This window comes from Anolis carolinensis, chromosome 4, assembly GCF_035594765.1.
Source record: "Anolis carolinensis isolate JA03-04 chromosome 4, rAnoCar3.1.pri, whole genome shotgun sequence".
NCBI lineage: Eukaryota > Metazoa > Chordata > Lepidosauria > Squamata > Dactyloidae > Anolis > Anolis carolinensis.
In genome coordinates, this window is record NC_085844.1 from 39,489,993 (window position 1) to 39,517,282 (window position 27,290).

Genomic DNA, 27,290 nt, shown 5'->3' on the forward strand with positions numbered 1-27,290 from the left:
TCAGGTCCTGGTTGCCTTATAATTATCGTGTCTACAAGAGCTTTTGAATAGTAACCCACCCATCCATCAAAACTGTTTTTTCTGTTACAGGATATTAGTGTGCTTTCTAGTGCTCTAATGAAGCTTCTTTCTGAACCTCCTAAATTCCTGTGAGCTCAGGTTTCTTAAATGGAGTGTTTATTCCTGGTGGCAGTAGATTTATTACTGCTTGTAGGATTCATGAGCTTCAGTCTTGAGGGCTGGTCCTGATTTGTGTACTCATCTGAAATTCCTCTTAAAAGTTTGGGTGGTAGGCAGGCTAGAGTTAAGCTTATCTGCATTAAATCTTATTGAACTCAGGTGTCATACAAGTCAGCCATATGCCATTCCCCATATAATTTGTGAAACATTACCATTTAGGCTCAGCATCATTAAAAAGTCTCTTTAGTCTGTCATCTTTGCAATTGATTGTGCAAGTATTCATCCTTTTTTCACTTTTTTATTGGGGCAATTGGGGGATGGATCAGGATGAAAATAATTGTGTACTAGAGCAGCTAAACTATTTGACTATGAGTGATATTTCCTTACACTTTCTTAAGTCACATTCAGCAAGGCAACACAAGGTTAGTTCTTTCACAATTCCAGCTCTTTTAGCAATTGACGACTGTTTTACAAAAAAGAGCATTAGCTGTAACCTTACAAAAGGTTCATTTTTTTATGTGTCAGGAGTGACTTGAGAAACTGCAAGTCGTTTCTGGTGTGAGAGAATTGGCCATCTGCAAGGACGTTGCTCAGGGGATGCCCGGATGTTTTGATGCCTTTACCATGCTTCTCTCATGTCCCCACATGGGACTGTAGCTGGTAGAGGGAGCTCATCCTCGAACCAGCAGCCTTCAGGTCAGCTACCCAGCCTTCAAGTCAATCAGTCCTGCCGGCACAAAGGTTTAACCCACTGGGGCACTGGAGGCTCCATAGGTTCACTGAAGTGATGGGATTAATTAAACTTAAATTTACTGCATAAATAAATTGATAAATATATTTTAATGTCTCATTGTTAAATATTGCATATTAACAAAGAAACAGTTTGAACTACAAGATTTCCAGCATTTGCATCTTTGTCTATGTGTTTTATTTTTATCCCACCTTTTTCCTAATACAGAAATTCAAGTCATTGCAGTGATTTAATATTTAATAACATATAATGACCTATAACCAAGCACAGTATGTTTGAGTAATTAAGTGGTTTAAATTTAATTACTTTGACTTAGATGGTTTGCCAATCTCACTACTATAGGTAAACATTGTGTGTACCTCACTTATAGATGATTCCTTGTTATTGCAGTATTTGTTTCATCAGATAAATTAATGTGTGTTTTAATTTTCCCCCACATCTTACTCCCATCTTACATTGCTATCAGTGTTGATAGCTATCTGCTCCAAGCAAGCGTTTTTCCTTGCACTTAATTTGTCATGGGGGATGCTTTATATCGACTCTCTGGGGGTGGAGGGATGGGTGTCAACCTATCTTTCAATCTTGTCTTGTTGTGTAATGTTAAGAAGTTTGATCTCTCTGACCTTTCTCCTTTCCCCTCTGTATAAATGGCCCAGTAAAATTAACCCACAGAATTGTGGCTAGGATTTAAATGAACAAAGCATATCAGGTAGGAGGTATCTTAGAATGTATTCAAATGTAAACCAATTAAATAAAAGTAATCCAGGAGTAAAAGCTGGAAAATTAGACCGAGTGTAGAAATCTACCATTAGAAAATACTTTAAAAGTAATTCTCCAATTTGGTATTGAGCATTTTAATGGACTTTTTAAAAGGAGCAAAAAAAATCCAATAGCACAGGATGTTTAACTCTGTGGGGTTGTAGTTTTACAGGTTTTTAAACTTTCTTTGCCAAAGAGTGCTAGTGCCTCACCAAACTATAATTTCCATAATTTCATAACACTGAACCATGGCAATTAAAGTGGTGTCAGTGTGCATTATTTTTACACTGTAAAGAGATAGACACTACTTGCTGCTTAATCTCTTAACAGTCCACAGTACCTAGTTTCTCTGCTGCTTACTTCACCCAATTTGTAGGTTACTGAATTCTGTAGTTGTTCCAATATAGGTGATAGTACTACTCACAAAGAAATATGCATATGGGAATCTCTGTTTTGAAGTTCTTCTCTCTAATACTAATCATAAAGTGACAGAGAAAATTATTGGTCCTCTGTCTCCGTGTTTTGAGACAAAAACACTTTCTACCTCACCTTCTAGTTTTATAAAAAAACTATTCTACATCATATGTTCTGTCAACAGTATATTCTCTAACATTCCCATACAAATAGTCTATGGCCAAATAGATTGCCTGATGGGGAGTAGAAGAATCATTTGGTCGATAAGCAAGAATCAAACAATGGATGCAGACATTTAATGGGGAAAGTGAAACTACTGAGAGAGGTGTTGTATTTTCTAAAGGTTTATTTATTTATTTATTTATTTATTTGCATCATTCATATACCGCCTTCCTCCCCTGGGGGACCCAAAGCAGTTTACAACAATACTATACAAACAATGAATATAGTGTTAAACAGTGTCAAACCTATAGCATTTAAACCATCCCAAGTAAAAAACAGATTAAAACATCGCAAATAAAAACAGTTAAAATCACACAATCTGAAAGCATCAATCCAAGGCCAGTCCAATGTCAATTCTTCATTGTACGTATGGTTCAATGTCTCCTATTGCTGTTGAGTAAAGGCTTGGTCACACAACCAGGTTTTTAGTTTCTTCCTAAAGACCATGAGGGAAGGCGCAGATCTGATATCACTAGGGAAGAAGACCCACAGCCTGGCGGCCACCACTGAGAAGGCCCTGTCTCTCGTTCCCGCCAATCGCGCTTGCGAAGGAGGAGGGATTGAGAGCAGGGCCACCCCAGATGATCTTAGAGTCCGGGAAGGCTTGTAGGGGGTTACATGATGCATGCCAGCAAACATCCTTATTTCATTTCCAATTTTATTTAGACTGGACCAGAATATGGTCAGGGAATGAACCCTATAAGCCGCCTTGCCCAGATTCAGCAAGCCAGACGAGAAAAGGAACCAGAGTATCTTCTGCTTTCTGAAAAAGGAATACCTCGTCGCCGAGAGTTTGTCATGCAGGTACCTCCAAGTTATTACTTTCAAATAAGTGCTTGTATGTATGTATGTATGTATTTATTTATTTATTTATTTATTTATTTAGGCCAACTTTTTTATAGCTCCTTCTAAACTTGCCTAGTGTGGATTGTTAGCTGCCTTGGGTCCCCAGGTGGAGAAGGGTGGGGTTTAAATAAAGGTGGTGGTGGTGGTGGTGTTGGTGGTGATGATGATACGTTTAAATGGCAAAAACTACAGGAGTCAATTTTTCCTAACTGCAGATGTTTATCCAGCTGTATCACAGATCTCTCTTTTTCTTGTTTCGTGTGAATTTCTTGCCCTGTTATTATGCAACCAGAGTGGTGTAGTGGTTTGAATGTTGTACTACAACTCTGGAGACCAGGACATGAATAATTTCTCAGCCTTAGAAACCACTGGATGATCTCTCAGCCCCAGTGGAAGGCAAAGGCATGCTCCCTCTGAACAAGTTCTGCCTGGAAGACACCATTATAGGTTTCTCTTTGTTGTTATCTGTCTTCAAGTCATTTCCCACTTATGGCAACCCTAAAGAAAACCTATAATGGGGTTATCTTGGCAAGCTTTGTTGAAAGTGTGGTTGCTTTTGCCTTTCTCTAAATCTGAGAGAGAGGGAGGGAGTCATTTTGCTAAGGTCACCCAGTGGGTTTCCATGGCTGAGCAGGGGATTTGTATCCTGATCCCCAGAGTCCTAGTCCAACACTCAAACCACAATGCAGTGCTGGCTCTAATACGTTAAAAAATAAAAATAATATAAAGAACTATATGCCATATTAAGTAAGCATTTCTGTAGCCTGAGGATATAATCCAGGCAAAAGTCAACACTCTTGGTCATTTTTAATGGGGAAATTAATCAAGTGTTTGAATTTATCTCCCTAAAATCTTCAAGACATAAAATTATTTAACTTACTTGAATGCCTTTGCTTTTAGTTCATTTATATTCCTAGTTATAAATAAACATTATAGCTAAGACATATGATCCTCTTTTCAATATGTTCACACTAAAATCATGTCACATTAGACAAGATCCCAGTAGATTTATTATGGCCCTCAAAAACTTATCAAAGTAAAATATTTTTTGTGTAAAGTTTTAAACCATGTTTTCCTTCATCTTAATTGAATGTGGAAGTAAAGTATCCAGAGATAATATGTTCATTTTTATCTGTCACACAAAGAGCAAGTTTAGATGTGATGAAATAGATCCCATTACTTATGCTGACCGTTAGATAAACAGACAAAAACCTCTGATGACATTAGTTGGTGTTCTGTTCCCAAGTTAATTTCGGAAAGCCCTTTCTTTGTAGTCAGACCTTTAGTCCCTGATAGAGGTTACAATAATACCTAAACCATCTTTACAGTCTGAGAAATAGCAGTTCATTCATCATGCAAGGATTTTTCATTCATTATACTTTACAAAAATCATTTAGGGTACAATCCTATATGTGTGTACTCGCAAGTAGCTGTACTCAGTTCATTGAGTGGGGGTATGTATAAGATTGCAGCTTTAATTTTCTAACAGTAATTTTTTGAAAAGACCATGACTAGAAATTGTGTTTTTTTATACTCGAGATTTCAGAATTTTCCACTTTGGCTCTATTTTTCAAATATTTATGTAAAAATAGAGTATTTTTCTTACAATATACTCTGTATATTTCTTACAATATACTTTATTTAAGAGAAAGAAAGACATTTGTATTGCTTTCTTTTAAAAATATGGATGTGGTAGTCATAGAACAAGGCTTGTGTTTTCTTCCACATAAACTATCCTTTTGGAAACATCAAATTAAAACAAATGCTAAAGTGTGGTGCTGGATAGTCTTTTTCTCTCTGTAATTTTCTATACATAACAGACAAGTGTGAAAGGTTGAGACAAGCCCCAGATAGGCATTCTGTTTTTGTACAGCGAAGGAGGGAAGATGTTGAAAAGTCATACCCTCTTGGGCACATAACCTTCCCCAGAAAGCAAAGAAGTAGTTGTCAAATAGGGATTTCATTTTTTCATGATTGAAAGCCCTGATCTTCAGGAGGTTTAATCAAATGAGAAGGCTCCATAAGCAAAGGAGGCCTCTCTCATCAGACATTTGCTCTTCAACTAGCAGAGGAAAAGAAAGAAAGGTGATGCTGGACAGGTAGAGTTTGCCAAGGTACAAAATGCTTTTTCGTATAATTTTTAGTTGTATGCAGAAGGAACTTCTGAAGAAGACAAGAGTAGTTCTTCACTAAACAGAAGTTTGAACACAGATTTCTTTTGTCTGAACCTAAGAGTTAATTTGTTCAAGTTCAATTTTTCAAAACAAAATAGTACAAGAATTTCAAAGGTATGTTCTTTGCTTTCTGTCACTTAAAATCCTCAATTTCTTTTCATAAGTATATGCATTGTCTTCTCCCTAGTCCCAGACCACTATTACAATTCCTTGTTTTATTCCTGATTTGATGCAAGCCATGGTTTGCTCTGGCAACCACAGTTAGGAAGCATGCAGTCATATAGCAGATAACTGCAAAGGCAAAACAAACATCTGAAGTTTTTTATTAGTTTGTGGCTCAGCAAGTAAAACCTTAGTGGTCAACAATATTTTTCTTCGTGTACTCTGTGAATGCACACTAATGGAGAAGCTGCGCCTGCGCAGGTTCCGACGGAAACTCTTCCAAGCTGAAGTTCAAATTTTGGCGGTAACCACGCCCCCCTTCCCAAGGGGCATATAAGGCAGCCCCAGGCGCGCGCTCCCCAGTTCCTTTTTTTCCGCCGCAAGGTTCACTTCGGACTCTTCGCATGTCTACTACTCGCTTCAAGCGTTGCACGCAGTGTGCTGCTAAGATTCCTGACTCGGACGGCCACGCCAAGTGCCTCTTTTGTCTTGGCGAGGCTCATGTGGTCAGTACCTGCCGTTTCTGCCTAGCTCTCACAGCTCAGGCCAGAAAGAACAGAGCCGCTAGGCTTAGAGCAGCACTTTACGAAAAATCTCTCGCGCCAGAACCGACTCCGTCGACGTCGGGTACGTCGTCGTCTTCAGCCTTAAGAGCCATGTCGGCGCCACCAGCTAAGCCTCCGTCAGCTAAAGCCTCCTCGGTCTCGTCCAGGGCGTCCAAGACCTCCAGGGCCGCTAAGCTGGTCAAGCCACCGTGTATGGTGACGACGGCTACCGTATCGACCCGCTCCGGAAAGGTGGGGCCTTCCTCGACGTCGAGCTCTTTGGCTTCGGTGACCTCGATCCGTTCTCGTATCGGCTCCCCTCCGTCCTCCTCTGCTATCAAGATAGCCTTTAAGAGGGCTCACGAGGAGTCTCGTCGAGCGCAATCTGACTCAGCTGTGGTTCCTCCCACACCTGGCAAGTCCTTGAGGGTTGCATCCAAACAACCGCCGACAAAGAAACGGTTGACTCAGCGCTCCTCTTCCTGGGCCTCCTCAAGGAGAGGCCAGCCATCTTCCTCGGCAACCTCCTCGAGAAGATCCTCTCCAATTGTGCCAGCACAGAGGCCTAGAGATGTTTCTCAATCTCCATTGCACCCCCTGTCTGACGGGGAGCTGCAGGACTCACCCCACCACTCTACCCAAACGGTGGTCAGGGTGCCGCTGCCGGAGCCCCTTGCGCCGCCTCACCCGTCGCGCCAACAGCTTTTCCCTCCCACCTCGACACCGGAGCGTGGCAGACAAACGGCTCGCCTGGCTCGAGCAGCTCAGGCCTCAGCCTCCAAGGATCCTCGGCTCCCAACCCTCTCTTCCCGCGAGGCCATGCCTCCTCCCGAGACTGTGCTTTCTTCTCCCCCTCAGTCCCCCCAAGGGGCTGAGGAGGAAGATGTTGATGTTGACCGCCCAGACTCTGTCCTCTCGGCCTCGGTGGTCTCTCTCGGTCTCGACCTCTCTCCTCCCCACGACGCGTATGAGGCGGACCCACCTTCTCCTACTGACAATATTCGTGCTTTCTCTGATCAAATGGTCAGAATGGCCGACGCCCTGGGTTTGGAGATCAAGCAGACTTCCAAAGCAGTGTCTGATCCAGTTTTCAAAAGGGTGCAGGCCCAAGCTCCGCCGGCCACGTTACTCCCTTTCCTGCCTTATCTGTTGGACGTTATCCAGGCCTCCTGGAAAACCCCTTCCTCCATTCCTCCGACCTCGAAGAGGATCGAGACTTGGTACCGTACCGACGATGATACCTTGGAATGGCTCAAACACCACCCCGACCCCAACTCCCTGGTCGTTAAGGCCTCTCAATCCTCAGGTCGTCAGTCGAACACTCCGGCCGACAGAGAAGGGAAGCGCTTCGACGCCGTGGGTCGAAAACTTTACTCCGGAGCCCTTTTGCTTTGCCGCATGGCGAACTATGGAGCCTGCATGGGTGCCTACCAGCAGATTATCTGGGAGAAGGCACAGCCCTTCTTCGCTAAGATGTCGGACGAAGACCGCTCCGTCCTCACTACCCTCCAACAGGAAGCAGACTCGCTTGCTCACCACCAAATACAAATGGCGAAACATACAGGTGATACTGCGGGCAAGATGATTGCCCACGCGATATCCATCCGCCGCCACGCCTGGCTGAGGTCTTCGGGCCTCTCCTCATCTTCCAGACAGGTCATTGAAGACCTTCCCTTTGACGCGCTCGGACTATTTAACTCCGGTACCGATGACAAACTCAAGTCTAATCATGACTTTAAGATTCTTGCGTCTAAATGTGGCGACCAACCGCAACCTCAGCGCACCCGCTGGTTCCCGCACCGCTCCCGCCGCTTCCCGCCGCAATCTTTCAGACACCACTCTTTCAGGCGGCCTTCGGGCTCGAATAATCAAACCCATCACCAACCTCGTCGGGGACCTCATCCGCAAAAGCAACGCGGTCGAACCACCCCCGCTCCTCCGCAGGCTAACCGGCGTACCTGACGCCAACCCCTGCCAAAGCTCCTCGCCCGCTACCGATGCAGAGCCCACGCTGCCTCGACCCTCCGGCGCCTTTGCAGACCGCCTAGCCCCCTTCTACAATCACTGGGACTCTATTACTTCAGATGCATGGGTTCTTCGCATTGTCCAAGACGGCTACGCCTTAGAGTTCACGGACCTCCCACCTACAGGTCGCATTCTCCACTCAACTCCTTCCCCAGAGATACTGGCCGAAGTCGAGGCGTTACTGGCCAAGGGCGCCATCCGTCCCTCCCCTCCCGAACTGGACCCTTTAAGTTTCTTCTCCAGATACTTTACAGTCCCGAAGAGAGGAGGCGGGCTACGCCCCATTCTGGACTTAAGGGCCCTCAATATATTCATTCGCCCTTCCAAATTCAGGATGGTCTCTATTGCCTCTATCCTCCCGATGCTGCAGCGGGGAGACTACTTTGCCTCCATAGACTTACGAGACGCCTACTTCCACGTGGCGATACGGGAGACGCACAGACGCTTCCTCTGTTTCAAAGTGCTCGACCAAACCTACCAATTTACCGTTTTACCCTTCGGGCTCGTTACGGCCCCGAGGGTCTTTACCAAGGTCGTCGCCGCCGTAGCGGCCCACCTAAGGCTACATGGCATCACGGTCTTTCCTTATCTGGACGACTGGCTTCTCGTCGGGCCCGATCCGGTTCTTCTCGAAAACCACGTTTCCTTCACGCTGTGTCTTCTGAAATCTCTCGGCCTCCAACTCAACTCCGAGAAGTCAAATCTCTCCCCGTCAACCCGAATCCGGTTCATCGGGGCCCTCTTCGACTCCGTCACAGAGACTGTTTCACTTCCGTTCGACAGATTCCTAGCTCTCCGCCACCACATCGCCCTTTGTCGATCTGCCCGGAGAGTCAGAGCCCGTGCCATCCAAGTCCTTCTGGGCCACATGGCCTCCACGCTTCTCACGACCCCGTTTGCCAGGCTGCGCCTTCGGGTCCTACAAAGGTGGTTTATAGACACTTTCAAGCCGTCCTACCACCACAACTCCAGATACCTGTCGATACCGATGTTCGTCCGCCAGTCCCTCTCCTGGTGGACGTCTCACCAAAACGTGTGCAGGGGCCTCCCATTTCATCCGGCCCCGCCGTCGCTAACCATAACCACGGACTCCTCCACTTACGCTTGGGGAGCCCACATGAACGGTCTAACGGTTCAAGATCTTTGGTCCCCATCCGAGAGGGCCAACCACATAAACTTTCTCGAGCTTCTCGCCATTCTCAAAGCCCTGAAAGCATTCTCCCGCCTCATCCGTCACAAGTCCATTCTCATTCAATCGGACAACCTCGTAGCAGTATTCTACATCAACAAACAGGGCGGTACGGGTTCGAGGAAACTGATGCTCCTCTCCTCCCGTCTCTGGGTTTGGTGCATAGCCCACGATGTACAGGTCTCTGCAATCCACCTGCCGGGCGCCCAAAACGGCCTAGCAGATGCCCTCAGCAGGATGACATCTTCCTCCCACGAGTGGAAGCTCGATCCCGAGATCCTCGACGGTCTGTTCCTCCACTGGGGACGCCCTACTCTGGATCTCTTCGCGTCTCCCCACAACGCTCAGCTACCCCACTACGGGGCGAGACTTCCCCCGAACTCCTTTCCCGGCTGTCTAGGGGATGCCTTTCTACTGGACTGGTCGGCGGAGATGCTTTATCTTTTTCCACCGATTCCTCTCATACCGAAAGTCCTCGAAAGACTTCTCTCGATCTCGGTCACAGCGATTCTCATAGCTCCGGCCTGGCCCCGCCAACCGTGGTATCCGGCCCTTCTTCGTCTCTCCAGAGGAACGTTTCGCCCGCTGCCTCCCTCGCCGCACCTTCTCTCAAGGGAGGACGGCAAAATTCTTCACCCGGACCTCCCTTCCCTTCATCTCACTGCATGGAGGATTCTTACCTAGCCTCCCTTCCGCAGAGCCTGCAAGACGTCCTTCGGGCAGCCCATAAGCCGTCTACTACCAAGGCTTATTCATATAAACTCTCTCGCTTTCACGCTTTTCTTCGATCCCGTAACGTCGACACCTTTCCGACCTCGGTACCGGTGGTCCTCGACTTCCTCATGACTCTCGTCGAGAAGAAACTCTCTCTCGCTTCTATTAAAGCTTATCTCGCAGCTCTTTCCTGGTCTTTTCAACGCCACGGTCAGCCATCTCTCTTTTCTCATCACTTGATCAAAACCTTTCTCCGAGGCTACAATAACATCTGCCCGCCGTCGCTACCACCTACGCTGGGCTGGAATCTCGAACTTGTACTTTCTCAACTCACTTCTGCTCCCTTCGAACCGCTTGCCTCGACCGATCTCCGTCTGCTCTCCTGGAAGTTGGCCTTTCTAGTGGCGATCACGTCGGCACGACGGCCATCCGAGCTTGCTGCTCTCAGGGTCGACGAGCCTTATCTACGTTTTCACCATGACCGCGCTGTTCTTCGCCCGGACATTACCTTTCTCCCTAAGGTGGTGTCAGCTTTCCACCTCAATCAAGACATTGTCCTACCAGCTTTCTTCTCTAACCCCTCCTCTCCTCTAGAGCAAAAACTGCACCTTCTCGACGTTCGAAGGGCACTTCTCTTCTACAGGGACCGTACCAAAGACATCCGTAAGACACAAAGACTCTTCGTCGCTTATGCCCAGGACAAGTTGGGTAATCCCATCTCTTCCCAAAGACTGTCCCACTGGATTGCTCAGGCCATTGAGTTGGCCTACGAACTAGCCAAGCGACCTCCTCCTCCATCCATCCGCCCGAGGTCGACTAGGGGCCTCTCGGCTTCAACCGCCTTCCTTAGGGGTATTCCGCTTGACTCCATATGTAAAGCGGCTATCTGGTCAAACCCTCTTACGTTTGTTTCTCACTACAGGCTGGACAATAAAGCCTTAAAGGACTCGGCCTTTGCAAGATCAGTACTCTCATCTTGCCTCTCCTGACTCTCGAACGTTTTTCTCCTTATATTCACCTGCAGGTGACTCTCTATACCTCTCCTTCAAGTTTCGGCCGGTCGTTTTTTCCCCATACCTACCTCTAGGGATGTGTTTTCCCTGATTGTGTTGAGCAGTTGCTCTATTACCTGGTACCGCCTTATTGATCCAGGCGGATATGATGTGTTTGTCCCTCTCCCCCCTGGGAGAGCGTTTATTTGCACTATGCAATTGAATGGTTTTTTTCTACCATGTTTATTGGAAAATTTCTATGTTATGTTTTCCTCTTCTACTATGCTCATGTTTGCATTGCACTGGTCCTTTCGGACAATTGATTGCACTGGTCTCTTGAGACTGTTATCTCATTATGTCCTAATAAATATGTGTTTGGACATTCACTAAATTGTTGAGTTTTGCCTTGTCCCACCATCCGGGACCTTAGCGTGTCAGTCTCCATTAGTGTGCATTCACAGAGTACACGAAGAAAAAGGACAGGTTGCTCACCTGTAACCATGTTTCTTCGAGTGTACTCTGTGAATTCACACAAACCCGCCCTTCCTTCCCCTCTGGCAAACCTCTCCCTTTCTCGTTGCCTTGGCGGCATAGGAACTGGGGAGCGCGCGCCTGGGGCTGCCTTATATGCCCCTTGGGAAGGGGGGCGTGGTTACCGCCAAAATTTGAACTTCAGCTTGGAAGAGTTTCCGTCGGAACCTGCGCAGGCGCAGCTTCTCCATTAGTGTGAATTCACAGAGTACACTCGAAGAAACATGGTTACAGGTGAGCAACCTGTCCTTATGTACTATGTCTATGTTCAAATGACTGATATTTCTTGTTCCATTTTGCTAGGTCAAAGTGGGAAATTATATCACAACAGGAATAGGCCCAAACAAGAAAATAGCAAAAAGAAATGCGGCCGAAGTTATGTTGCTACAGCTTGGCTATAAAGCGTCTTCTCCATTTCAAGAGCAGCCAGAAAAGGTAAACATTACAACAGGAAGAGGAATGCACCGTGCTCCCTCAATACATTATGCTTTGAAAATTTATGTCTCTAAATCTATCTAATCTTATTTCTATCAATAAATTGTTCCCTGTAAAATTATTTGTTGTCACTATTTAGCCATCAATTTCAGTGACCAGAATATGGCTGCATTCATTCAGGCAAAAGCAAAAGTATTTATATGATTTCAATTTTAAGCAATTCTTGTTTATGCTTACTTTGTTATAAACACTATTTTTATTCAACTTTGGAGCACTGTTTCTTTTCAAAAGTGGTTAGGTCTGCCCTATGCTATGTATTTGTACTAGCATTTTTATGAGTCCCTTCAAGGATACCCACAAGTTCTTTATCCAAGGTTTTTTGGAGTGGTAATATTTGGTCCTAAAAATCCACTGTCCCCAGGTCTCTGGGTAGTGTTGTACATAATTCTTCCATATTTCATATCATTGGGGACTAATTTAGTCTTCTGGGGGCCTCCCTCCAGCTCCCCTTCTGCAATTGTATGGCATTTTTCCAGGACCTAGCAAGAAAAGGTAATTATCCAAAGTCTTATGGAAGATCAAATTTGATATTCTGTAACCAGTTCATAGATGTCTTCAAGTTGACCTATCATGTAATTAAGTCATCTATGGGTGATTAATTAGTAGAATACATTTTCTGATCTTTGCATAGGGGCAATAATAATAATAATAATAATAATAATAATAATAATAATAATAATAGCTTTTATTTTTATACCCCGCCCCATCTCCCCGAAGGGACTCGGGGTGGCTTACATGGGGCCTTGCCCGATAAAACAATCAAATATCAAAACACAGCAATAAAACAATTATCTAATAAAAACATCAATTACAGTAAAAACAATCGTTAAAATCAACATAAAACATACAATATTAACACTTTTCAGTTGTTCCGAAAAGATGACAATTCATTCTTTGTTTTTAGTGCTGAAAATGATGATTGGAGGTCCACAGCTATGCATGTTGTGACAGCCACACTGGCTGCTGGTCCGTTTCCAAGCTAAATACAAAGTGCTGTCATTACCTATAAAGCCCTAAACTGCTCAGGTCCAGGCTATTTGTCAAATCACATCTCCCTGTATAGACCATCTCGGGCACTTCAGTCAGCGGAGGAGGCCCTGCTCTCAGTCCCACCCCCGTCATAAGCGCAGCTGGTGGGAATGAGAGAGGGGGCCTTCTCCGTGATGGCTCCACCTCTGGAAATCCCTCCCTAAAGAAATAAAAATGGCCCCCATCCTCCTCTCCTTTAAGAAACAGTTAAAGACACCTATATACACCTTAGCGTACGGAGAAGAGGAGGATTAACATAATTGTCATCCCATAGCAGCTATGGTCTAAGTGGAACTACAACAAATACTGAACATATTCTTTAATTTGGTCATATGTTAACTGCTCTGAGTCCCTCTGGGGAGACAGGGCAGTCTAGAAATAAAGCTTTACAATTTATTATTATTTAAAGGCTGCAAAATACGTGTTTAATAGTTGCCCTTTAAATCTGCTTCTTCCTGAGAAACATGCATTTTTCCATGGAGGGCAGGGAGAGTGAGGCTGGCAGTACCAATGTCCATTCCTGCTAATCTTGGAATATTAGGAGTGAGTATCTGGATATCTCCCCCCTCTCCCCCCCCCCCCCCCCCCCGCAACGCAAAATCCCAGGGTTTAGCCCAGCTGTGTGGCCTCCATCCCAAGAGGAAGTGGGATTTAAAATCCCAATTTTCTCTTGCATTTTTGCCTATCTAGAAGGGCTCTTAGATAGACTAGTTTAGGGAAGGAAGAACTATCCGTTAACAGGTGTAACAATTATCGCTCCATATAGGATCTTCAGAGTGCTTCATAGGCATCATGGCAGAAGAGTCTATGCAAAAGGAAGACTGTAATGACCAAATAGCATATAGTGACACCAAAATCCCCAATACAAGGTTCAATACAGTAGCATGAACAAAAATGAAAAAGGAGCAACTGCTCTCAAACACAAAGTACCTCAGTCTGATATTAATCCCAATGTATGTAAGCTTCAGGGGTCCAAGTTCAATGAGGATTTCTTCCAAAAGAGGTAAACAGACGGTTGGTCACGTAGCTATATGCAGAATGGAGAAGATAATAATGGAGCACCGCTCTCAAAACATCTTCGCAAATAAAGTCTACAGGCTATTTTTTGTACTCTGTTTCGGGGGAAAAAAATCCCCTTCTTCAAGAAAGAATGTGATCAGCAACTATTAACTCATATCTAAAACAAAACATAATGTAACAAGTATTTTACCAGCGATACTTTAATTGAACTTTAAATTGTACTTTTTTGCCATGGGCTCATCTTGTTGAATAAACATTACAGCATTACTGTAGTCTCATCTGCAGTGTATACTTTAATATTATTTCATAGCTTTGATATGTTTTACAAAGTCTCTTTTTTTGTCAGTCAGGAGAGATCAAAGGTTGGAATGGCCAAAATGTTGGGTATCCTGAACCAGCAAATGACTGTAAGTACCACTTCAATATTCATTCATTCTCGTTCTTCTCTCACCTTCTATTCAGCATTTTGTTGATCTCTGTTATTTTAAGATGGTTTACCCATCATGCAGGTTTACCCACTGTCAAATGGGTATTGTAAGATCGCTTTCACAAGTTTTATTTTCTAATGTATCTCGTGTGTGTGTGTGTGTGAAGAGAGAGAAAGAGAGACTTGGAAGGAATGATATATATAGTTCAAAGATATATCACCTAGTGAAGAAAGTTGGCAGCCTATGTTTTGCTTGTTTTGTGATAAAAATTTGCAATTGAAATACATGTTCCAAATGATTAATTCTGTTTAATTTGATAAATTTATTTATTCTGTTTTTGCACAGTAGTAAGACTTTGCTGTTGTTACTGGTGTTGTTATTGTTACTGTTTGCTGTGACATCAGCTTTTATGTGTGGGAGCACTATACATGAAAGACCACCACTCTTCCAAACTCAAGGCTGCAGTGCAGTGGTTCTCAACCTGGGGCCCCCAGATGTTTTTGACCTTCAACTCCCAGAAATCCTAACAGCTGGTAAACTGGCTGGGATTTCTGGGAGTTGTAGGCCAAAAACATCTGGGGACCCCAAATTGAGAACCACTGCTGTAGTGGGTTGCTGTGAGTTTTTCGGGCTGTATGGTCATGTTCCAGTGGCATTCTTTCCTGACGTTTCACGTGCATATGTGGCCAGCATCCTCAGAGGTTTGTTCAGAGGTCAAGGCTGTAGTTTTTGTAATTGATTTAGTCCATTTGTAATTGAGTCTTCTTCTCCTATTGCTTTCTATTTTACAGAGCATTAGCAACATTTCCAATAAATTTTCTTGCCCAGGATATGTTCAAAGTAGTAGCCTTGTTTTCTTCATTTTGGCTTCTAGTGAAATTTCAGGCTTGAACTTTTTAAGTGCCTGATATAATGTCTGATGAGTGTAGGCAAGAAGAAGGTTTTAGGTCCTGATGAGGTACCAGTGATAATTGCATAACCCACGGTTGTTTTGGTTTTTGGTGCTTGTTTGCTCTTGATGGTAAATATAACAGCAATGTTCCATCTGATCATGAGCCTCTCATAGACATCTGTTTGGTTATTGCAGCAAGAGAATGCAGGGCTACATGATCAGTTTCTCCTTCTTATAAGGAGCTACTGACTAGGAAATCTGTGAAGTTATGATTAATAGTGAACCCACTGCAGAGATGATTCACTGAAGTTTCCTAATGCATTCAAAATTAGTATAAAGAGACCTTAGCTCTCTAATTAGGAGTGGGCGATGTGCAGTATCCAAGTGATACCCCCCCAGGAGTGAAAATAGGGGAGGAGAATGTAGCCTTGCCTTCTGAAGCAGGAGTTTGAGGTTTAAACATGTCACTTCTCCAAAACTCCCTCTCTTTCACAAACACACATACCAAATCAATATGTGACAAGGACATGCCACTTATGATTTCATTTTTTTCTGTTTAAAAATAAATAGCTGCGATTTGCAAGCATAGTATAGCCATGGGGATCGTTCAACATGAACATTTACCTTGTGCCTTGCAAAATTTCCTCATCCTTCTTCTAATTGAGGGCAGTTTCAGAAGGTAATTTGTGAGCAAAAGGACAGTGATTGGTTTCCTGTCTGGTTCTTCCTGGTTTTAGTGTCCAATAGTAAGAGAAGCATAGCCAAAAGGGAGGGATTGGGAGCCAGAACTTATCTGTAGTCTGTCTCCTGTCCAATCATAGAGCATAATCTTTCCCCTATGTCTTCTCAGATCTACCTCAGGGAGCCTGCATTGAGGCTTTCTTTGCTAATAATGAGGGATCTCAAGAAGCAAGTGGCCTAGGATTAACTCTGGTGAAGCCAAAAACACTCTTTGCTATTATAAAAAAGGATAGCACTCTTTGTGGATGTAGAACACAGCACTTTTTTGCACAGCAAATTGTCTTCTTTGAGATTATGCCTTATGCTCCTGAAGACTAGTTGCTAAGGAACATGAGCACGATCATGGTGTTTATGCTTTTTCCATAGGCATCTGGTTTGCCACTGTGAGAACAGAATGATGGACTGGATGGGCCTTTTGTCTAATCCTGCACAACTCTTCTTATGATCTTGTGACTGGCTAGACAAACCAGTCTATTCACTGTGAGGAACAAGTGTGCCTACAGTCACAATGACAGAAGCTTGGAGTTGTTCACTTATCTGTCAGTTCCTTACTGCATTCTTACAGAAGCTTTGTCTGTGGTTTCTGACTGAAATGAGTCCAAGTACAGTACCTCCTATGCTTTCCTATTTAGATAGAGCCACCTTTTTTACTGTTCTAACTCATATGTCTTCAGTAGCAGCAGCAGCAACAACAGTAACAAAAGTACACAAAGAGCTTCCTGACCTTTGTGTCAATTCTAGAACAAGCTTAATATGCTCAAATTTAGTGTGATGAACTATTAAGAAGCCCAGGATGTGGGATAGGAAAGAATGCCAAAGAAAATATTTTGTTTGTAAGTTATGTTGTTTGTTAATATAGCCCTCAGAATATCATATGGAATTGCTTGATCCAGAATTTATTTAGGCAAGCCATTCACTTCTCTTCTCTGGGAAGATGCAAGAAAGAGTATTGTAGCACCTCAAAAACTAACACATTTTATTTAGCATGCGTTTTTGTGGACTCAGGCCTACTTCATCAGATGCATAGAGAATAGCTTTATTTTTGTGTATTACTGCCTTCGAGTCAATATTTATGCAAGAAATATTCAGAGTATTCTTTTACCATATTGCCTGCAGATTTTTGTTGGAAGTCTGCCATCCAAGTACTAACCAGGGCTGACCCGGCTTAGTTTCTAATTTTAGATGGAATCTAATGCTCTTAGGGCATTTAGACCCCTTAGAGCAGCCTTAGCAGGTATATATTTAGCTGGTATATATTTATATGCATGCTAGGCAAAAAGGGTAGGATGTCAGAGAGTAAGATGTAGTTGTAGAGGATACCAGCTAATGATGATTATAATATGGGTCATATAGCAATTTTAGATAGGTGATAAAGCCATAATACCGTAGTAATGAAGACGTCCTAGCATAGATACATGTATTAACACATATCTGGCAATTATTGTTTCTATCCCAAGGTATAGCTGAATTGTCACACAAAACAGTCTGTGTTTGAAATACTCCTTGTCCAAATACAGACAGCTCCTTTGTACATCAAAGGAGACAAGCTTTCAAAACAGTATTGGAACGCAGTTTCCCGAAACCCATGTATTAAATAAGTTCTCCTTTCTGTGCATCCGTCAGGACTAAACTTTGTCTACATCTGAAATGTCCATATGAAATCCAAAAAACCACTGACAACCTTTTATTTGAAAACACTTGTTTTTCTTCCCTAACTCATTTATTACTTTAGACTTTTGCATGAAATCAGGAACTTTGTTCCTTAGGAGTCCATCTGCTCCTGCTGTTTGTTCACCATCTGAAATCATAATCATCTGTTTGTGACACACTAATCATTTTCACAGTAACTAATTGTGATGTCACAAACAGATGATTATGATTTCAGGTGGTGAATAACCAGCAGGAACTAATGAACTCCCAAGGAACAAAGAAAAATAAGCATAGCAAAAACAGATATTCATGTCATAGTTTCCCTCTCCCCATCCTAAGTTTGTATGAATATAGCCCTTTTGGTTTGTATGAATATAGCTCCAGGTAGGAATCCATTTTTAAAAAATCCTCTGCTTTCTAGATCTCTAGAAAATATAGCCAAAATCTGGGAGAAATAATGTATAGCTTTGGCAGATGATATTAATTTACTTCATTGTTATTAATACCGTATTTTTGATAAAGTATATTGAGATAGCTATTTATGAAATTGTATGTGCTTGTAGGTTTTTCATTTTAAATGAGAAACATGTTTGTTTGACAGATGTAGACCCTGTGTTGAATAATTTTGTGAATTCTCATGCATGTCTCCATATGTTTCTTTTGATCCGAGGGCAGGGAATGTTAGTGGAGCCCTCCTGTGGTTAATTTAACACTTACGGCTTTTCCATTGATGATAACTAACTATAGTCATTTCAACAATGAATAAAATATCTTCCTTATGTTTCTTATATGTTAAAATCAGATGTGGGAAGCAGAAAGGTAGTGTACTTGTCCATTTTTGTGTTCCTCAAGTTAAACCATACATAATGAATTACTAACCTGTGTTTAAGCTTATTTTTAATTAATGAAATAAGATACATTTCTTCTCTGTGTTTTGAAAGCCCCTACACCTAAGAGAAATTTTCAGAAACCATGAGCTTCAGTTAGGGAATTGTCACTTCTCCCTAAAATGGAATTGGAAGCTTCCTCTGAAGTGCAAGATTCTTCTGAATATCTTGAGGAATCTGTAAGTCTTTGTTGAGCATGAGGACTTATTTTCCCTTGCTTTTTTACCATTAAGAGACTTTATCCTGCTAATCCATTTATTTTAAACATATGTCTCTGCCCAGGCACAGTGGGTCACTTCATAAAGTCCGCCTAATGCATGCTCTTACTGTCTGGCTTTGACCACAATGTCCATCACCTATCTTAGGAGGGTTTCCTTTGCTTCCTCATGATACAGGATCTTCTTTTGTGGAACTAGAGTAGAGTGATATATTACAGCTTCTCATTTGTCAGCCTTGCAGCATAGAGAATGCATGCTCCTTGAAAACTGACCTAGACATCTACTTTAAATATGAGTGAGCTCATGTAAACTGGAAGCTAGATACTCCCGTAGTCTCATTTGTTCTTACAAAACCATTTACCCCATCCCCCAAATCTTGAAAAATATACTATCTATCAAATGAGGAGAGCAGTCTTCTTTCTCACCTAGGGTCATCCTCTTGCCAGTTTGTATACACCAAACACTGATTGATGCATAACATAGATTTTTTTAAACACCCCATCCCATTTCAGGTGATACCACAACATACAAACTTTCATTAATTTCCACATAGTGAAGAAACCCTTTATTTCTATAGCCACATGTGTCTCAGTTTAGAAGGATAGTTCTATTTATATTCATGTAATTAATAAAGTTACTTGCACCTTTCTGATGCATTCATAGAAAATAAATAATAATAATAATAATAATAAAACTTTATTTATATCCCGCCACCATCTCCCCACGGGGACTCGGGGCGGCTTACATGGGGCAGTGGCCCAAACAACATAAGAACAAAATATAAGCAACACAATAAATCACAATATAAAAAGATAAAACAATAATACAATATATCAATATAAACAACAATACAAGATAAAAATTTCATTTAAAACACATAAATGGTAAGACCGTAATAAAAACAGGATAAATTATTAAAAACCCACTGGGGCTGATTAATTAATGACTATCTCCAAAGGCCTGCCGAAACATCCAAGTCTTCAGTTGCTTCCTGAAGGAAGGTAGAGAGGGAGCCAACCTAATCTCCCTGGGGAGGGAGTTCCAGAGTCGGGGAGCCACGGCCGAAAAGGCCCTCTCTCGTCCCTACCAAACGCAGTTGTGAGGAGGGTGGAAGTGAGAGGAGGGCCTCCCCGGAGGATCTCAGCGATCGGGTGGGTTCATAGGGGACGATGCGGTCACGAAGATAGGCAGGTCCCGAACCGTTTAGAGCTTTATAGGTAATAACCTGCACCTTGAATTGGGCCTGGAATATTATCGGCAGCCAGTGGAGCTGCTTGAACAGGGGGGTTGACCGCTCCCTGTAAGCAGCTCCAGTTAGTAACCTAGCTGCCGACCGTTGTACCAACTGCAGTTTCCGGACCGTCTTCAAGGGCAGCCCCACGTAGAGCGCATTACAGTAATCCATCCTTGAGGTAACCAGAGCATGGACCACCATGGTCAAGTCAGACTTCTCGAGGTACAGTCGCAGTTGGCGCACTAGCTTTAGCTGTGCAAAGGCCCTCCCGGCCACCGCCGACACCTGAGCATCAAGTGACAGCGATGAGTCCAGGAGGACCCCCAAGCTGCGGACCTGTGCCTTCAGGGGGAGTGTGACCCCGTCAAGCACAGGTAGCCACCCTATACCCCGATCAGTCGCACAACTGACCTAGAGGACCTCTGTCTTGTCAGGATTAAGTTTCAGCTTCTTGGCCCTCATCCAACCCATTACAGTGGCCAGGCACTGGTCTAGGATCCGAGGGGCTTCCTTGGAGGTAGGTGGAAAAGAGTAGTAGAGTTGAGTGTCATCTGCGTAGAGATGGCACCGAACTCCAAAACCCCAGATGACCTCGTCCAGCGGTTTCATGTAGATATTAAAAAGCATGGGGGACAGAATGGAACCTTGCGGGACCCCACAGGTCAAAGGCCAGGGGTCCGAGCAGGTGTCCCCCAGCTTCACCATCTGGGTGCGACCCTCCAGAAAGGACTGGAGCCACTGGAGAGCAGTACCCCCAAGGCCCATCCCGGAGAGCCGTCCCAGAAGGATACCATGGTCGATGGTATCGAAAGCCGCTGAGATGTCTAAGAGAACCAACAGGGACACACTCCCTCTGTCCAGCTCTCTACGGAGGTCATCCACCAAGGTGACCAAAGCCATGACCAGGCCTGAAACCAGACTGGAATGGGTCAAGATAATCGGTGTCATCCAAGAATCCCTGGAGTTGAGAGGCCACCACTCGCTCAAGAACCTTGCCTAAGAATGGGAGGTTTGAAATTGGTCGATAGTTTGATAGAATAGAGGAATCAAGGGATGCCTTTTTTAGAATTGGTCTAATAGTTGCCTGTTTCAGGCTAGATGGAAATTGCCCTTGTTCCAATGAGGCATTGATAATCCTCAAAAACCAATCTACCAACCCCCCCCCCCCCCGGCAAGCTTTATAAGCCAGGTAGGACAAGGGTCTAGAGCACATGTGGTTGGTCTCATTGCTCCAAGGATCTTGTCCACGTCATCAGGCCGAACAGAAAAAAATCTCCCTCCAAAATACCTCAATTTTTATACCTAAAGTCGGGATTCATTTGCCCTTGAACAAAGATATTAACCTCCCTCCTCTAGGAAGAACTGTTGTGAACATTTGTCATAAACTCTGGAAAAAGTAACTGCTGTTGATTTGTTTAACAGAAAACTGAAATCCTATTTTGATCTTCCCATTAATTCATGTGTGTAAACTTGCTCCAGTGTTGCTTGGTAATTCATTTAATTTGCTCCCATACTTTCTGAGAGATAATTTGGATATACTCTTTATCAGCTTACGCTGATGAAGCTATCTAAATTCAGTGTCAATTTATTAAAATGACAGAACTCTTAAGAATTCAGTTGGGCAAGGTTTGGAAACAATTCTCTCACTTTTTGTGCTATCTGGTTTCTCAGTAACTGACTATATATCTTAAAAGCTTCTTGGGCTGCAGCTGTTCTACGGTTGTGGTGACCTGTCTATGGAAGATAAGTGTTACAAATCTCCAACAATAGTGGAAGGTCTCCAGTTCAGACTCATCATCCTTTACACATAGGAGAGTGAGAGCAGTACATGTTTAGGAGTGATTGAATAGAGCTGCTAAATTCATGCAACATTATTCTGTTCAAGAGTACTCATTATGGTATCCTCAGAATTTTGAGAAATTGTATTACAAATGGAGTATGTTCAGGCATACTTCCAGGCCATGGTAGGGTGTTATGCACATGGATAGAGTATTGTTTTCACATGCCCCCTCTCTGAACACTGTTTCCTTCTGGATTCTTGGAAAACCATAACTTGCAATTGACTCTGATTGTAACAAGTTGTTGCATAACAAGCAAACCATAAGTTGTATGTTAAACCCAAACAAGGCTTGAAACATGATCAACGGAGAGTCTGAAGAATTTTAATAATTGTAATGTGTGAAGACCTAAGAATATCAAAAAGTCATGCTAGAGGAAAAGCCAACTTGGTCCTGCGTTCTGTTTGTACAGCAGCCTAGACGATATTAATGAAATACCATCCTCTGCTCATGTGCTTCAGCATATGGTGTAGAAACATGGGGCCCTGTAATTAGAAATAGTGCATACTGTAACTGATAACCATTGATAGCGTTTCTGAATATTCATTTTAAGCATAGACTGTGCCCATGCAAGACAATGGTCCTGACTGATAGTACTGTAATTTGTGCTTTGACCTGAAATATCATATTAACTGTTCTCACTTTGATTAATTTATCAACTTACACAGTTGAAAGACTTGGCGTCATTGTGGGGTTTTTTTATTTTTACATTGGGAACCTTTTCAAAAACATTTTAAGTAAAGAAAGATATCCATACAAGTTGTGTGTATTGCTATGGGAAAGGTGTAGTGGTAATATACAGAAAATGTACAGTTGTATAGAAAAATACAGCTGAATTTCACCTTTGCTCACAAAACCTAGGTTTCTATTTTATTGCTTAAATGTACCCCCCAACACATACTATAAATACAAAAATATATTGTTTTTTTAAAAAAAGGTTTCCACAGAACGCAGTTTTTTGTTTTTTTGTTTTTTGCACCTTTCTGTTTTCTTCCATTTTAGGAAACATTTCACACAGTAATAGTTTTTTTCTGCATTTTCCACAAAAGTTTTCTTATCTGTGGCGGTGAGCCACAGATTAGACACACCATTATTCTTTTGGATTTTTCTGATTGTAAATAACTGTTTGATGTTCACAAAAAGAAGCTGGAACATTCAAATGAAAAATAACTGGAATGTACAAAGAAGCATTTAATTAATATTTCAATTAAATTACTATTGGCGAGGTGAAGAGGTACTGTATATGGATAGAAAACTAGAATTGCCATACATATTCATATATAAGTTAAGAGCAGGTTCAAAGGTCAAAATGGTGGGTTTTGATATGATGTCTGGGTAAGTTAAGGTCATTCCACAGAGACTGGAAGAATCAGTGTCATCCTCAGGTGCTAGCCATCACTGGTGCCACTGCCACCATTTCTTTGCCCAGGCATTCAGAAAAGCCAGAAGTAGCCCCTTGGTGGAAAGGGTAAAGGATCTGGTGTTTCTTTCATATTATCTCACTTTTCTCTTCAGAAATTGTTGTTTTTTAAAATAAGAGTTGAAGTGTGGTACTTACTACACTGGATAAGTTGACCCACTTTTGAGGGGTTGTTTTTTGAATAAAATTAATAAAATAATGCATATACAGTATATACAGTCCTTCACATTGATCTGCCAAAATGTTTTGAGTGGTAATCCATTGGATATAAAAATAAGAGCTCTGAAGTAGGTATCTGGAATTTAATTTCTGAAGTGAAATCCCCATTTAATTCCCTTATAATAGTGGGAGTATAAAAATGTAATAATATAATCCATGTTGTTGCTTAAAACATGAGATTGTTGTTATAAATATTTTCAGTAGTTGATAAGAATGGCTGAAGCCTCAAAGGAGTATTGAGTGACATAATTTGTTGATATATGTAGAGCTTCCAAATCCTCAAAACAAAAGGTGTTACATAAGTGGAAAGTTCTTGTCATTATTGCTAATTGAATGATGTTATTACAGTAATGTGGATACAATTTTAAAAACATATAGTATATTATGTGAGAGAGCTTTTTATTCATCCTATGCTTCATATTAGTTGTTTTAACATTTGAAAAGATTAGTAATCTGGAACAATTCCCAACTATTGTTCCAGACAGCAGTTAGATATTTGGGTGGATCATGTAAAAACACCGAAAAGGCTGAGAGAGCATGTGAAATGTTTGTTTGAAGTGATATTACATCAGTGGATTAGACATCTGTACTTTTTGATGTGGTTTTAGAAGGTTTATAGTATAGTACAGGAATTTTAAATGAGGCTTCTTTCACCATATTAAATCTATTATGAATTCTGAACCAATGTATGTTTTAGCAATGCTATTAAAATGTTTCCTATACACATGCGCTCAGGCATACATTCTCACTCATATATAGGAAGTGCTGTTATGGAAACTAGCTTTGCATTGGGGCCACATTCAGAGGAAATGTGAGTACTTGCAACTTTCTTGTGCGAGAGTCGTTATTTGCTTTTCTTTGTAGATATGCCAACATGTATTATTCTACTTTCCTAGTGTAATCCCCTATTGCAAAGCAAAACATTCATGATTTTGTGCAAGCCTCTTGACTATGCTGTATATAAAGATATGACTTTTTCTGATAAACTTTTGATCCTTCTCTGGATAGCAGGAATCCAGTCATCTGGGATACCTTCCCTCATGCCAATCCAGAGACAGGGTCCACATGATCTTGAGTTCTTTTCTATTAATTTCTCACTTTCTTTCTCATTTTTCAAAATCTTGCTTCTATCCTTAGTCTGCCTTAGTCCATCTACCCAAATACTTTGTTCCTCTGAACTTGTAGACTTCTGTATTTCACTAAAACCTGAGGCAGAGATCTCACTTCTGCTACTCAGTGTCTATTGTCTTGAAGGGATGCTGTTGGTGGTGGTGGGTGTTGCTGTTTGTCTAACAGTGCATGAACTCTGCTACTAAGCTGTTGCTTCTCAGTGTGTGGAATAAAAAGTAGGATGACTGGAGATAAAAAGTGAACTACAGCAGCAACCTTTAAGATTGTTTTTATTTTAGCATAAGCTTTTATGGCTATAAACTGACTTCAAATATAATACATCTGTACTGCATCTAAAGAAGTGGGACTGTGTCCACAAAAGTGATAAACAACATTTGGTCTTAAGCCCAGCCCCCTCCCTTTCTACATTTTTTTTAATTTAAGAGACTAATGTGGTTAGTCCCAAGAAAGATATTGAGAAATGGGAAGGTGTCCAGAGAGGGCAATTATCAAAGGTTTGGGAACCAAGTGCAGTGAGGAAAGGCTTAGGGGGCTGAGTACATATAGCTTGGAGAAAAGACGGTTGAAGGGAGAAATGGAAGCCATATTTAAATATTTGAAAAGATGTCACAGTGAGGAGGGGACAAGCTTGTTTTCTGTTGCTCTGGATATTAGGGCACAGAGCAATGAATTCAAATTGTAGGTAAAAAGATTCCACCTAAAGTGAAGAAGAACTCCTTGATGGTAAAAATTGCTCAGCAGTGGTTTATGCTGCCTTGAAGGATGATGGAGCTTCCTTCTCTGGAGGTTTTAAGGCAAAGTCTGGATGATGATATGTCTGGAGTACTATGTTTGTGTGTTCCTGCATGGCAGGGGTTTGAACTGGATGGCCCTTGTGGTCTCTTCCAACTCTATGATTCTATGTTTCTTTGAAATCAGTATGGGGAGACACTCTGACATAATGCTTTTGTCACAGGAATTTCGGTCATGTGATTGACCAAGCTTGGAAGAATATAAATCAAAGGGTAGTGGGTCCAAATCTAACGACCTGATCAGACGGGGTGAAATAAGCATCCTAGGATGCTTTCACACCATCTGGGGGATGGAGACCAACACCAGACATCACATGATGTTGTGTGACTTCTGGCATAGGCCCCGCCCCCAACTGGAGTGAAAGAATTGCTGGATGCTCTCACCCCAACACTGGAGACTTCCCGTGTTATGCTGGCTTCAATGGAGCCAGCACAGGACCTCCCCACAAGGGTGACACTTCGCCCATGTGATGGGGAAAGCGTTGCTGAGAGGGAGCTGTGTGAGGGGTAACAGATTCGTCCCACTGCTCGCTCTTTCCTCATGGAAACCCAGCGAAGCGGGACACTTTGCCAGGGCTTTCTGATGAGGTGATTATTTTCCATCCTCTGCTTAACATTGAAAATGAGATGATAGTTGTCAATATTCATTATCATTTCTAGAAGATCCTCCTATATAAGTAAGAAGGAAATGCTTCTATAGGAATAGGATGAAAAGAAATTGCAAGGATGATGGAGATAAGAATTGACTGACTGAACATACATAACTTTTCTAAAACTAGCAATGTTCTGTGTTGTAACATCTAAACAATTGTAGGTGTAATATGAATCATGTCTGCTTTTTTCCAGCTCCAAAGGGAATTCTTCATCTGTCTCCTGATGTTTATCAAGAAATGGAAGCTAGCCGCAACAAAGCATCCCCTGGTACCCCTGTAAACTATTTATCATCCAAGGAAATGAGCCAAATGTCTAGTTGTTTCTTCAGCATGCCTCCTACCACTAACTGTACAGCTGCAATTGCCAGAGAACTGCTCATGAATGGAACATCCCCAACTGCTGAAGCGATAGGTCTAAAAGGAATGTCACTCACCTCCCCTTGTTCCACAGTGCAACCTTCAAGGCAGCTGGAATATCTGGCAAGGATCCAAGGCTTTCAGGTATGGATGGGTTGGAATAAAAGGCACTTATATGGTTTTACTGTAGCATTACTGTCTTGTAGCTGAGATCTAAGTGAGAGTCAACCATGCATACCATATATATAATTAGACAAAACTTTTAAGAAAGCTAGACTTCAACATAAAGACTTCAATATAATCACCATTTGTGGCCATCCGGAGTTTGATTTCAGCCGGGGGGGGGGGGGGGAGCAACATAAGAAGTTTACCTAAATAGTTAGGCATTCTAATGACCGGAGGCAGAGCAAGAAGTTACTTTAAAAAGCAATTTGCTGTTCCCAGGAACACGTCCAGCATAGCTACCATTATAATTAGATTTTACTATTAACTTTTTGTTACTAGTTTTTAGTTATTTTTAAAAAATCAGAATGCTACAAAATTCTGCCTTTCACTACAAATATCTAAAGTAGTGAAGTGACACGCCCTTGTAAAACTAACTAAAACCAATTACAGTTATGTTATGAAAGCTTTCTCTTATATTATACTGGAGTTTTGAACAAGATAGCCAAGATACACCCAAGTTATGAACAAGATAGTTTCTGTAGATTTGTTCATAAGTTGAATTTGTATGTAAGTCAGAACTGTTATATTTTAAGTGTAACTCCAGCCATTGGGAAGGGT

At 42.3% G+C, this 27,290-nt stretch overlaps 1 protein-coding gene across 8 annotated transcripts in view; it reads left to right on the top strand.

Moving 5' to 3' along the window:
• Positions 1–27,290, top strand: part of stau2 (staufen double-stranded RNA binding protein 2) — a 200,501-nt gene that overhangs the window by 79,238 nt on the left and 93,973 nt on the right. For all 8 annotated transcript variants that reach the window (XR_010005706.1, XR_010005707.1, XM_062979336.1 and 5 more), the window contains exons 9-12: positions 2,993–3,130; positions 11,808–11,939; positions 14,395–14,455; positions 26,344–26,651. Coding sequence is in view for 6 of the 8 variants with exons in the window: in XM_062979336.1 (XP_062835406.1) it covers positions 2,993–3,130; positions 11,808–11,939; positions 14,395–14,455; positions 26,344–26,651 (639 nt within the window). In the remaining 2 variants the exon portion in view is untranslated. The remainder of the gene's footprint in view (positions 1–2,992; positions 3,131–11,807; positions 11,940–14,394; positions 14,456–26,343; positions 26,652–27,290) is intronic.